The following is a 14378-nucleotide window of genomic DNA, read 5'->3' as shown; positions in this document are numbered from 1 at the left end:
CAGCTGAGAGAGAGTGCTCAGTCACCATACATGTAGAAGCAAAATGCGGCTCTGTACTTTCTCTTTTTTCTCACAGACTCCAGCAGTCCAAGCCTGAAGACAGACACAGCCAGACTCATAGCAATATTCACTAGGAGTAGTATTAGGATGGGAACACAAGGTACTAACATAAAGTCGTTTTTGGAGTGTTTTCAGCAAAACAAAATGACAATCCCATTAACTATAAACAAACCTGACTTCCCCATTCAAATATACTGTAGCCTAAGAAGTCAGAGGAGAGACGATGGAATGATTTCAGTGCCAACAGAAATTTTATATGAATAACATAATTTGGAATTTGTATTAAGATATTTCAGTTGAATTCAATATTTTTGAAATTGTAATGCACAAATCAGGGCATTTCTAGAATTTGAAGACATTTGTGGCATAGCTCCGTTCTTCTGTATTTTATTGCATTATATTGTGTTACTATTTTTTTTAAACTCTGCATCATTGGGAACAGTTCGTAAACAAACATTTCATGGTAAAGTCTACACCAGTTGTATTCAGCGCATGTGACAAATACAATTTGATTTGATTAAATTACTCTTTAACACAGATAGTGCATTTGGAAAGTATTCAGACCCCTTGACTTTTTACACATTTTATTATTTTACAGCCTTGCTCTAAAATTGATTAAATAAAAAACATTCCCTCATCAATCTACACACAATACCCCATAGTGATAAGCAAAAACAGGTTTTTATGCATTTTTGCAAATTTATTTTAAAAAAAAATAAAAAATACCTTATTCACATAAGTATTCAGACCCTTTGCAATGAGACTCGAAAAACCTTCCCTACCGACCCTAAGCACACAGCCAAGACAACGCAGGAATGGCTTTGGGACAAGTCTCTGAATGTCCTTGAGCGACCCAGCCAGAACCCAAACGAACATCTCTGGACAGACCTGAAAATACCTGTGCAGCAACACTCTCTATCAAACCTGACAGAGCTTGAGAGGATATGCAGAGAAGAATGGGAGAAACTCCCCAAACACAGGTGTGCCAAGCATGTATAGTCATACCCAAGAAGACTGAAGGCTGTATAATTTCTGCCAAAGGTGCTTCAACAAAGCACTGAGTAAAGGTCTGAATGGCCACTAAGGAGCTTGTCCTGAACATCTCTAAAACTATGAGCATTGTATTTGGGACAAATCATTCCATAAGCTCTAGACCTCATCTGAATCTGGTAATGAATAGTGTGGCTGTTGAACAAGGTGAGGAGACTAAATGACTGTAGACTGTCATGGTCAAAACACAAAGATGCAATGGTTGTAAAGATGAGGTGAGGTGCAGTGCCTTCGGAAAGTATTCAGACTTTTTCAACATTTTTCAACACTTTTTCAACATTTTGTTACATTACAGCCTTATACAAAAATGTATTTAAAAAAAAACATTTCCTCAGCCATCTACTCAAAATACCCCACAGTGACAAAGCGGAAACATGCTCTTAGAAATGTCTGCAAATTAAAAAACAAAAAAATGTAACTAAGTATTCAGACCCTTTGCTATGACATTCGAAATTGAGCTCGGGTGCATCTGTTTTCCATTGATCATCCTTGAGATGTTTCTATAACTTCATTGGAGTCCATCTGTGGTAAATTCAATTGATTGGACATGATTTGGAAAGTCACACAAATGTCTATATAAGGTCCCACAGTTGACAGTGCATGTCAGAGCAAAAACAGGATGCAATGTTCTATAGTGTTTCAAATTATAAAAAAGTAACCATGGCTGTTCTTGCGTTATTGGAAGACATTGAAAACTGTGCATTTAGAAGGGAGAGAGTTTTCAGAGACCAGAATGACTTTTTTGCACATGATGATCCATGGCTTATAAATGCTATCATCTCCCAAGACATGTTCTGTTCGACTTGTGCACGGAATTAGCCCCTAATCTGGAAAGGAAGACACGCTGTAATCGTGCCATACCCACATCTGTCCAAGTACTGTCCACTCTGGGATTCCTCGCTACTGGGACACTCCAGAGGGAAATGAATGACAGGTCGGCTATATCACAGCCATCATTCAGCTGCATCCTGCCACAAGTGATCGAGGCGATTCTAAAAGTATTGTGCACGAGATACATTATTAGTTCCCCATTTACAGCCGACAAACAGGCATGCGTCAAAGCAGAGTTTGTCCTCTCATTTAATTTCCCAGGGGTCATAGGTGCAGTTGACTGCAAGCATATTGCCTTACGCGCTCTGTCTGTAGATGAACATGTACAGTTGAAGTCGGAAGTTTACATACACCTTAGCCAAATACATTCAATCTCAGTTTTCACAATTCCTGACATTTAATCCTAGTAAAAAATTCCCCGTTTTAGGTCAGTCAGGATCACCACTTTATTTTCAGAATGTGAAATGTCAGAATAATAGTAGAGAGAATGCTTTATTTCAGCTTTTATTTCTTTCATCACATTCCCAGTGGATCAGAAGTGGCCACTCAAATACCTTGACTTTGTTGTCCTTAAGCCATTCTGCCACAACTTTGGAAGTATGCTTGGGGTCATTGTCCATTTGGAAGACCCATTTGCGACCAAGCCTTAACTTCCTGACTGATGTCTTGAGATGCTGCTTCAATATATCTACATAATTTTCCTCCCTCATGACGCCATCTATTTTGTGAAGTGCACCAGTCCCTCCTGCAGCAAAGCACTCCCACAACATGATGCTGCCACCCCCGTGCTTCACGGTTGGGATGGTGTTCTTCGGCTCGCAAGCCTCCCCCTTTTTCTCCAAACATAACGATGGTCATTATGGCCAAACAGTTTTATTTTTGTTTCATCAGACCAGAGGACATTTCTCCAAAAAGTGCAATCTTTGTCCCCATATGCAGTTGCAAAAAACTCGCTCACCATGGTAGTCTGTGAACGCATTTTCCTTTTCAATTATATTATTTTTTGATTGCGCCCTCCACTTTTTTCCATTATCAATATTACGTTACAGTGGTGGAAAAGTACCCAATTGTCATACTTGAGTAAAAGTAAAGATAACTTAATAGAAAATGACTCAAGTGAATGTCATCCAGTAAAATACTACTTGAGTAAAAGTCTACAAGTATTTCATTTTAAATATACTTAAGTACCAAAAGTACATGCTAAAATATACTGATGTATCAAGAGTAAAAGTATACATAATTTAAAATTCCTTATATTAAGCAAACCAGACAGCACCATTTTCTTGTTTTTATTTTATTTATGGATAGCCAGGGGCACACTCCAACACTCAGACATAATTTACAAATGAAGCATTTGTGTTTAGTGAGTCAGTCAGATCAGAGGCAATAGAGATGCCAGGGATGTTCTCTTGATGAGTGTGAATCTTTCTGTCCTGCTAAGCATTCAAAATGTAACTAGTACTTTTGGGTGTCAGGGAAAATGTATGTGGTAAAAAATACATTTGTTTTCTTTAGGATTGTAGTGAAGTAAAAGTTGTCAAAACTAGAAATAATAATGAACAGATAAGTGGTACTTCAAAGTATTTTTTCTTAAGTGCTTTACACCACTCTAGGCAACTTATTCTATTTCATTGAGACCACACATACTGAGCTCGGAAGCCCAGCTAGGAGAGGAAAGGTGAAATTAAAGCAGCAAATTCTGAGTGGAAGAATAATACGATGAACATGTGCTTTTAATACAAAAGGTAGGCTAACCGTTTCCAAATAATCTGCAGGACAACACAAATATTTTCATTCCAAAGTAATCTGTCTGATCGCTTGCTTCCACCTGCAGCATGAAAAATTCCAACCGTGCCGCAATGATCTCTGTCGAGATCTAGAGGGAAGACAGCCTGCTACTTTACCTGCTACTGCCTAGCGCAGTATATTGTATTGTCAGTAAAAACATTTTTTTATTCAGCATAGCGCAAGTGATTTGTGATTATGAAAACTCATATACAGTGGGGCAAAAAGTATTTAGTCAGCCACCAATTGTGCAAGTTCTCCCACTTAAAAATATGAGAGATGCCTGTAATGTTCATCATAGGTACACTTCAACTATGACAGACAAAATGAGAAAAAAAATCAGGAAAATCACATTGTAGGTTTTTTTATGAATTTATTTGTAAATTATGGTGGAAAATAAGTATTTGGTCACTTACAAACAAGCAAGATGTCTGGCTCTCGCAGACCTCTTCTTTAAGAGGCTCCTCTGTCCTCTACTCGTTACCTGTATTAATGGCACCTGTTTGAACTTGTTATCAGCATAAAAGACACCTGTCCACAACCTCAAACAGTCACACTCCAAACTCCACTATGGCCAAGACCAAAGAGCTGTCAAAGGACACCAGAAACAAAATTGTAGACCTGCACCAGGCTGGGAAGACTGAATCTGCAATAGGTAGGCAGCTTGGTTTGAAGAAATCAACTGTGGGAGCAATTATTAGGAAATGGAAGACATACAAGACCACTGATAATCTCCCTCGATCTGGGGCTCCACGCAAGATCTCACCCCGTGGGGTCAAAATGATCACATGAACGGTGAGCAAAAATCCCAGAACCACACGGGGGGACCTAGTGAATGACCTGTAGAGAGCTGGGACCAAAGTAACAAAGCCTACCATCAGTAATACACTACGCCGCCAGGGACTCAAATCCTGCAGTGCCAGACACGTTCCCCTGCTTAAGCCAGTACATGTCCAGGCCCATCTGAAGTTTGCTAGAGAGCATTTGGATGAACCAGAAGAAGATTGGGAGAATGTCATGGTCAGATGAAACCAAAATAGAACTTTTTGGTAAAAACTCAACTTGTCGTGTTTGGAGGACAAAGAATGCTGAGTTGCATCCAAAGAACACCATACCTACTGTGAAGCATGGGGGTGGAAACATCATGCTTTGGGGCTGTTTCTCTGCAAAGGGACCAGGACGACTGATCCGTGTAAAGGAAAGAATGAATGGGGCCATGTATCATGAGATTTTGAGTGGAAACCTCCTTCCATCAGCAAGGGCATTGAAGATGAAAAGTGGCTGGGTCTTTCAGCATGACAATGATCCCAAACACACCGCCGGGCAATGAAGGAGTGGCTTCGTAAGAAGCATTTCAAGATCCTGGAGTGGCCTAGCCAGTCTCCAGATCTCAACCCCATAGAAAATCTTTGGAGGGAGTTGAAAGTCCGTGTTGCCCAGCAACAGCCCCAAAACATCACTGCTCTAGAGGAGATCTGCATGGAGGAATGGGCCAAAATACCAACAACAGTGTGTGAAAACCTTGTGAATACTTACAGAAAACGTTTGACCCCTGTCATTGCCAACAAAGGGTATATAACAAAGTATTGAGATAAACTTTTGTTATTGACCAAATACTTATTTTCCACCATAATTTGCAAATAAATTCATTAAAAATCCTACAATGTGATTTTCTGGAGAAAAAAAATCTAATTTTGTCTGTCATAGTTGAAGTGTACCTATGATGAAAATTACAGGCCTCTCTCATCTTTTTAAGTGGGAGAACTTGCACGATTGGTGGCTGACTAAATACTTTTTTGCCCCACTGTAATATATATCTATACACAGTACCAGTCAAACGTTTGCACATACCTACTCATTCCAGGGTTTTTCTTTATTTTTACTATTTTCTACATTGTAGCATAACAGTGACAATTACCCAACACACCTCCAGGCTGTGTAAGGACTATTTGATCAAGAAAGAGAGTGATGGAGTGCAACATCAGATGACCTGGCCTCCACAAACACCTGACCTCAAGCCAATTGAGATGGTTTGGGATGATTTGGACCGCAAAATGAAAGAAAAGCAGCCAACAAGTGCTCAGCATATATAAGAACTCCTTCAAGACTGTTGGAAAAGCATTCCAGGCGAATCTGGTTGAGAGAATGCCAAGAGTCTGCAAAACTGTCATCAAGGCAAAGGGTGGCTACTTTGAAGAATCTCAAATATAAAATATATTTGGATTTTTTTGTTACTACATGATTCCATATGTTTTATTTCATGGTTTTGATGTCTTCCCCATTATTGGACAATGTGGAAAATAGTCAAAATAAAGCAAAACCCTTGATTGAGAAGGTGAGTCCAAACTTTTGACTGGTACTGTTTAAACTATACCGTCAAAAGGATCAGGGCTGGACCAAAAACATCTGGGGCTCAAGCCCCGGAAGCCCCAATGACGCAAATGTAATAGTTTAATTCACAAATGTAACTTGTATTTCATGATTTGAAAGAGAATTAAATGAATATTGCATTCAGTCTAAAAATGCAATTTAAATGTAATTAATATTCAAATTCAATATTTATATATTCAGTTTCAATATGGTAAATATTGCATTCATTGTCTGTGTATCAAGTTTACAAACAAACATGCAAACTATTTCTATTGGCACTGAAATCACATAAAAGTTAATTATCTTGGTGAACTAAATCGGGGACTAGGCTACCCTCAATAAACCCCGTTTTCATTGCCACTAGAAATGACAAATTATGTCATGTTGCTAGGTACCCAATATGTGACTGCAGCTGGCTTTGCTAATTTTGAAGAATTTACCCTGCTATAACTAATGTTAACGTTACCCCATACTCCCCCCAGTGCCAGCCAGACTCCGAGCCATGTATTTAGCTTGTTTCAACTCTGATTTGGTAGCTAGCATTTGAGAGCTGACTGTTCTCATAAATGTGTAATGTGTAGTGCAAAAATGAATGCAGCTATGGTGGTAATTTGTGTCATGTCTGACTACTGCAGTACTGCTTGTCCATGTGCTAGCTAACAGCAACAAGCCCAGACGAGCTAGCGAAACGTGAGCGTCCTGCAGTGATCTGCTTGGTGGTTGCATAGTAACGTCGTCACCAGCCCAAATTATAATCGAGCTGGGACTAGTTGTGAAACTGGGCTGTACAGGCCCGGATTTCTCTCGACCCAGCTCAATTTGAATATTCCTTTCGAGCCAGCTCGAATTTGTCCCAAATGTTGCCCTAATTTTAGGTGGCAGTGTAAACGAGGTTTATAGAGGGCATCATTGATCAAAAATCAATAAATGCTGTCTTTGGTTGATAGATTGGATGGTAAGAAGGATAATTTCAGTTCCCTACAGTAACAGTATGTGGCAGTGTATCAAGCAACGTTTAATTAAGAATGACAGAAACCATGGTGTATAGAAAGATAGCTTTATTGCACAAGGTGTTAGAATACTATTTTTGTTTGTTTTTCATTTAATTTAATATAAAATTTTATTTTAAACACAAGCAATTGCTATTAGAAGCAACTCAAACGAATGTTTGGAATCACCTCAACATTTTTTTTCTTCAAATTAAAAATTTTAGTACATTTCTTTCCCTCACCTTTTCCCTTTTACCAAGCATGCAATGTCATTTTTGAGGATGAACAAAGTACAAAAAAATAATAATAAAAAAATGTGAATTTGGAACACCAAAAGATCTTTAACAAATGATAAAAATGCAACAACTTAGTATCAAAAACATAAAGGGAATAGAGAAGAATGACTACATTTGTTGCCCGTTGCGGAAATCAATGTTTATCAAATCAATATGTTGTTTTAAATTTGGAGTTGGGGCATGATTCAACCCTGATCTGTGCCCTGTTTTATTCTGACGAAAATAGCTCTTCATACAAAACTGTTTTATGTACAAGAGTTAACCTATAAACAACACCGACAAAGGTATTGGCGGTGGGTCCAGTACTGTATGCCCAAGGTGGGAGGGAGTTGAATAAGGAGAGCCAGTTGGGAGTGGCAGGTTTTCCTGGCCCAGTCCAGTATATACACCATTTCTGTGTGTGTGACCTAAAGAGCTAGGAGTCCCTGATTTCACTTGGCTAAAACTGGCCAAAGATGTAGATGTGTCATACTTCAGTACTGTTTGGCCTCTGGAATCACATTTTTTTTTAAACAACAAAAAATCAGAAACAAGTAAAAAGGAACACATTCAATCAAAATGAACATATGGACGTAATCCAAAAACAAAAGAAATGCAAAAACACTAGAATGGCGATGCTTCAATAGACATTCCAACAGGTTCCGGTGTTGATGTAGCCTACACATAGTAGCACAAAATGGAGCTGGGGATGAGGATGGACATGGCTATTGGGGATGGAGAAAGAAGTGGGAAATATACAGTACTTAAGACAGGGCAGCATCAGAGATGCCAATAGACCACTGACTACATCATCCTTTTATATTCAAACTGAACACCCCGATTGGCTGGCAACGTCTCTCTGATAAACTAGACAGTTCACTTACTTCACATGATTATCCTCCTTGGTGCCTTGGCTGACATTTTGTATTGGAGGGAGCGAGGCAGTAATACATGGGCTGAGAGGTTGATAAAGGTTACAGGGCTACCTACTGGTGTGTACTCTGCGTAGTAGTTAGCTGTGTGATACAGTAGCCGTGCTCTGATACCTGACTTCTGCTCCACTCACAGTGACCCTATAACCCCACTGGTACCACAGGTCAAAGGCCCATACCTGAAGCCCTGAGAGGTCACGGCCCTTCTTTACTCAAGTAACAGGTGAACGAAAGCCGAAAATTTATAGACAACAGTGTAGGTCGCCTTGGTTACACCCATCTTTAAAGGAAATTATTTGGCTTCTAAAAATTAAGTATACCAACCAATCACAGACAACCTCATGAGATACCAACTAATAGGGGGCTTTGAGATGGACACTTCCTGTATGGAAGTCACTTCCTTCCTCTCAGCCAGTCTACATACAGTAACATACAGAAAACCCTCTATATACATGTGCTCCTCCCTCTTCATAATACTCTTCTATTCTTTACCCCTCTTTCATTTTCACTGCCCTTCACATGATTGAGCGATTGTCTCCTTATATTTTTTTAAACACTTAAATTGTTGTATATTTTTATTCTTTGCCATAATTTTCACTTAAATGACATGATATACTTATATAGAAATATATATGCGAAATCTTTAAAATACCAAATATTCTACATTTGTTAGTATTGCGAGAGCCCTGATGTTTTTAATTCATTGCTGGGTCATTTGGGTTGTCGTGTTTCGGTCAAAAGCTATCGGATACTGTTGAGTTGGAAGGAGGAGGGGAGTTTGAGGAAATATCAACAATAAATGTGCTAAAATACAAACTCAATGTTCTGAGTGAGGTGAACCTGAAATCCTTCCTTATGGAATCCAGACAGAGAGAGTAACTGCAAATGGAGAGTGAGACTGGACATTGAGACATAGAGTAAGACAAGACTATAGGGGATAAAACTGGTAGTCCTGCAGGAGCTTCTGCTCAAACCTTGGAGGGCAGCATAATGTGTGTGAGGGTATGATGAACACTGCTTTTTAGCCCAGCCTCTGCTATCATTGACTTCATCAGCACGAGCAGTGAGCTTTCAACGTTCAGCTCCTCAGTAATACTCAATGGTTTGACCTTGGAGAACAGCTCTAGGTCTTCCTGTGTGTGTGTGTGTGTGTGTGTGTGTGTGTGTGTGTGTGTGTGTGTGTGTGTGTGTGTGTGTGTGTGTGTGTGTGTGTGTGTGTGTGTGTGTGTGTGTGTGTGTGTGTGTGTGTGTGTGTGTGTGTGTGTGTGCGTGCGTGTGCGTGTGTGTGTGTACATCACCAGACACACAAATTGAGCAGCGTGGCATCAGGCTAGAAGTGATAGTTAGTAGGAGATAGTAGTTTGTTTTATACAGGTCCAGGTGAGCATGAATCAGGCAGGTTACAATGGTCTCTGGTCATTCCTGGGAGGCAGAATCTAAAGTCTGAATAAAGACTAATCACGCTACTGGGTAATTAGATGTTAGCTAGCAGTTAGCTGGGGACACCTGCTGCACTGCACTGCATGCCCTCGCTGACCTGATGTGTAGAACACTGGTGTGGGGCTGGGTGTGGGCCGGGACCGGGCCAGACAGGAGTGTTTAGTCTTTGAGAGAGAGAAGGGGGACTAGTAGCTACACCAGTGTGTAAGACTTAGAGTAGGCCCCAACCCCTTGCTTCTGCAGTCTACCCAGCGCTGAGGAGCTATTCTCTAGCAGTGAGTCTCTGGAGCCCCCCATCTTTGTGCTGGAGCCAGTGGGGTTGCTGCTGGTGCTGGAAGTGGAGGCTGTGGCTGCAGGGTTGGAGCAGGGCATGGTGAGAGTCCTCTGGGGCAGGGTGGCAGTGCCTGAGCTCACGCCCAGACTGCCCAACCCAGAGTGGCCTAGCGTCAGGGCCTGTTGCTTGGACGGGTCCAGAGTCATGTGACGTCCTTGGGTGTGGTACGCCCGCTGTGCCAGGCTGCGGATGGAGGCCTCCCTGGGCGGGACCGCAGGGCATGGGTCATGCAGTTCTGCCTGCTTCCGGAAGAAAGGATCCGTCTTCATGTAGAGCGGGAGGTTGCAAAATTCACCTAGCAACGAGGACAGAACAGAGAGAGGGAGGGGCTTAGAGACCTGTTGAGATGTACATAAAACAGCCTGTGGCAGAGTATAATGTGGTGCACTGTGCCAGCCAGGGTGGCTCTCTGTACTCACTCTTGTTGGCACGGTGGGGGATGGGCACGGCCACGTTGGTAGGTCTGCCACGGTCGTAGTCCTGGGGTTTGGGTGGCGAGGCGGTGAAGCGACACAGGCCTGTCTCGGATGGGGTGCTGAGTGATGTCATGCTGTCGGCCGGGTCGTTGGTGCCCGTGGTCATCTGGTCAGAGGAGCTGTCGGAGATGAAGCACTCTGTGATGGTGAACTTGGCATGCTGCAGGTGCTCCTCCAGTTTGGCGTGTTCGTAGGCCCGCGCCAGCTCCTCATACGTAGACGACGCACTCTCTGTGGACACCATGCTGTTACGACCCTTGTCTGGAAAAACAATAAATGCCATATCATATTAGAACAATGCAATATGAAGTTTGCATACAGTACAGCTGTGCAAGTAGGCCTTTCAAGGTATCCTACAGGTCTGGTTTGGGGATGTAAAAGATAGATGTGTTAATGATGGGTCTTTAGTGGTGTTGTTGCCAGGGCGGGGCGGTACCCACCAGTATCCTGGGACAGGCTGGCGCTGTAGCTGTCACTCTCGGTAGCGGTGATGCCGTGGGAGCCCATGGTGCGCCAGTCAGAGGTCAGAGTCCTTGCGGAGGCTGTTGATTGGCTCTGGCCCGGCCTGCTCAGGGTCCACTGGCTGGAGTAGCGGTTTCTGGAGCTGTGGGCTGACTTCACACACTTCCTCGACACTGGATCTGAGACAAAGAGAGAATAGGTGGAGGACGGTGAGAGGATAGAACTCACTCACTGGGTACTATTCACAACACTTATAATACTTTTGGGTGTCAGCTCAAGTTAACTCCTACACATTACACTGTAATAAGACATATTTCCATGCTATGCACATCTCAGTGTATGTGAAGTACTCACTGGTTCCAGGGCGGATGTCTGACATGTCAATCAAGGGCCCTGTGTTCTGGATGAGGGCAGGATGGTGCAGAGACACACCCGTGCAGAAGCTCTGTGGATTCACTGATTGGCTGAACTCTGTGTCCGTCACTGGTGCCACTGCCTTGTCCTCACCTATTGGATGTAAGAGATGAGGAAAACCTATTATGACAGTTGTTAAAAAATATCTGTGATAAACAATTAATCTCCCTTGTCAGATGTTCTCCTCATGGGCTGATTGTTACTCACACTCTACCAACACCTATTTAGTAAGTTGAGAGAAATAATTTGATTGGTTAGTTAGTGTACTGTAACTAAAGGCTATTTAATTGGACGATATTCAGTCTGATCGATCTGATTAGCTGCAGTGTGTCCATACTGACCTATCTGCTTGATGCCCTCCTTGTCCTCGATGAGCAGCTGGACACGAGGGATGTCGATGTGGAGCCGAGGGCCCTGGGGAGGACCCTTCACTGGGGTGTCCATGCTGCGGTTGTTCTTACTGCTCAACACACAAAACAAGACACACACTTAGACTGGATCCACTGTCACATCAGCAGTACTTACATAGTGTACATGTATACATATATAACAGGAGTATATTGGTGATACTTTATAAGAGTTTACTGGGACTTGCAGGTATATTCAAAGATCCATCAAGATCCCCTGGAAAATGACACATCCATAACCACAGGCACCAATCAATCAAGAGTATTATCCTTACCTGATAAGCATCTCTGCAAGGCTCTTAGCATCTGTGAAAGCAAACACAAATATCTTTATTAGGTTATAATGGATCATCATGTGGATTAGGCAAATTATTTTGACGTGTTACCTTTAATGCTTCTCAGTTATTTACTAATTTACTTATGGCTCTTCCTCTCTGTTCTCCCCTCCCCCTCTTCCCTCTCTTTCTCCCTCCTTCCCTTTGTCTCTCACCTCTGAGTCGTTTGAGTCTCTTCTCCTTGCGTTTCTTGCGGATGATGAAGAGCAGGGCGACGCCCAGGGTGACCAGGATGACAGGAGAACCGATGGAGAACAGCTTCTTCACATCATCTCTGTCCTCATGGGCCGAATTTATAGGAGGGATGGTACCTGGGAGGGAGAGAAGGGGTGAGAGGGAAAGAGAAAGGGAGGGAAAGGGGGTCAGAGGTCGATTAAAGGACTGCCTTTACCACCACTTTCAAGCCCACCCACATTCTACTCCTCCTTCTCTCCCTCTTTTGGTCTCCCTCCTTATCCCCTTCTCTTTGATGACTGTAAGTAGCTCTGAATAAGAGAGTCTGCTAAAATGTACATGTAAATGTCAAAGCAGGGAGAGCAGTTATCTGGTAGAAACAGGAAGTGACTCACTGCCGTCATAGTCTGTGGTGGCAAACTGGGAGCTTTGGTTCCCACAGCCGGCGCTATTACAGGCCTTCATCTTCAGCTCGTACCAGGTGGCCTCCCGCAGCTCGCTGAGGAATAGCTGGGCCGTGGCATTGGCCTTCAGGCTCTGCCAGGCCCACGTGCCCTTGGGCCGGAAGTCCAGCAGCAGAGCGGTGATGGGGCAGCCGCCGCTGGTCCAGCCCTGCAGGTTGAGCCCCGCGTGGGTGGAGTTGATGTGGGTGAGCAGGGGCTGCTCCTTGTTGAACACGGGCTCTGCAGGAGAAGAGGAGAGACAGGGAGATTGTCAGACTGGTGGTAACTGAAGTTAGTGTGTTAGAGTGGGGATGTAGTTTATGTGAGGTAAAACACACGATGTGAGGTAAAATATAAAATCATGCTGTTTTAAAATTAAACTATTTCTGCTCCTTCCTCCGCTACACCCTCTCTCACCTTCCCCCCTTCCCCTTGATCTTTCCTTTTCCCTCACCTCGTCCGTGGGTCTTAGCCTCGATGATCTCAGAGATGCGTCCTGAGCCCACACTGTTCTTGGCTGCCAGTTTGACCTTGTACCAGGTCCCACAGCGCAGGTTGTCCAGCCTGAAGGAACGCTCACTGGAACTAATGAACACATCCCTCCACTCCTCTGTGTTGTCCACTGAGTACTGCAGGACAAAACCTGAGGACACACAGGGATACACTACAGAATCATTTAAGCATTTCTTTTTAATCTGCCAAATATACAAATAAAACCATTTAAAAAACAATGAAATACTGTAAATGTCTATCAATTATAATATCGTCCCAGTTCAATTATTAAAGCCATATTACACAACCTGCACAAACTCCACAGAGGCAAAATCAGGTCAGCTCTAACGGCTGTTACACCCTTTGAACACCAGGGGGAGATAAAGGATTTAGAATGCCCTCAGTGATACAGTACCTTCTTTTGCTAGTATATCAGACATTAGGAGCTAACATTGACAGGAACCGAGAAAATTACACAAAAAGGTAAAAGGCTATATCAATATTATTTATATTTTTAGAGGAATTATCTCTCAGTGAGATACAGCAGGTAAAGAACTCTCCTCAGACTGATCCTAATGCACTAAAGCCCAGGGGGAGGGAGTGGTGTACCTCTGATGGAGCTGCCTCCGTTGTCACCAGGGATCCAGGCCAGGGTGATGGAAGAGGTGGAGGTGGTGGAGACGGTCAGACGGGGCTGGTCTGGAGGAACTGAACATCCAGAGAGAGAACACAGTCAAATCAAATCAAATCAAACGTATTTATATAGCCCTTCGTACATCAGCTGATATCTCAAAGTGCTGTACAGAAACCCAGCCTAAAACCCCAAACAGCAAGCAATGCAGGTGTAGAAATCAGACACAGTTAGAGTCAATCAGCACCACAGAGACCAGGCACAAACAGCACACAGTTACAGTGAGCAGATTGAGGGACCAGATAGAGAGATATGATACACACACAGTCAGAGGAACACAGAGAAACCAGCTGAGACAACCCCAGAAGGTCCTCAGACCTCGCCCCACCATACACTCAACCAGCCCAGCGTATCCCAGCTCACCTTGCACCAGTAGGTTTACTATGATGGTGTCAAAGCCCAGGGTGTTGGTGGCCGT

At 43.0% G+C, this 14378-nt stretch overlaps 1 protein-coding gene across 1 annotated transcript in view; it reads right to left on the bottom strand.

Annotated features, from left to right (window-relative positions):
- Positions 1–9549: 9549 nt before the first annotated feature.
- Positions 9550–14378, bottom strand: part of LOC135548468 (cell adhesion molecule DSCAML1-like) — a 79447-nt gene continuing 74618 nt past the window's right edge. Inside the window, exons 23-33 of the mRNA XM_064978097.1 lie at positions 14324–14378; positions 13879–13977; positions 13232–13420; positions 12730–13017; positions 12316–12471; positions 12101–12131; positions 11760–11878; positions 11359–11511; positions 10983–11183; positions 10486–10803; positions 9550–10361 (exon numbers count right to left, since the gene is read on the bottom strand). The exon at positions 14324–14378 is cut by the window's right edge and continues 109 nt beyond it. Coding sequence (XP_064834169.1) covers positions 9925–10361; positions 10486–10803; positions 10983–11183; positions 11359–11511; positions 11760–11878; positions 12101–12131; positions 12316–12471; positions 12730–13017; positions 13232–13420; positions 13879–13977; positions 14324–14378 — 2046 coding nt within the window. The 3' untranslated portion in view covers positions 9550–9924. The remainder of the gene's footprint in view (positions 10362–10485; positions 10804–10982; positions 11184–11358; positions 11512–11759; positions 11879–12100; positions 12132–12315; positions 12472–12729; positions 13018–13231; positions 13421–13878; positions 13978–14323) is intronic.

Source organism: Oncorhynchus masou, chromosome 11 (genome assembly GCF_036934945.1).
Source record: "Oncorhynchus masou masou isolate Uvic2021 chromosome 11, UVic_Omas_1.1, whole genome shotgun sequence".
NCBI classification, from domain to species: domain Eukaryota; kingdom Metazoa; phylum Chordata; class Actinopteri; order Salmoniformes; family Salmonidae; genus Oncorhynchus; species Oncorhynchus masou.
The sequence above is the reverse complement of the archived record's forward strand: the minus strand, read 5'-3'. Positions and strand labels throughout refer to the sequence as shown.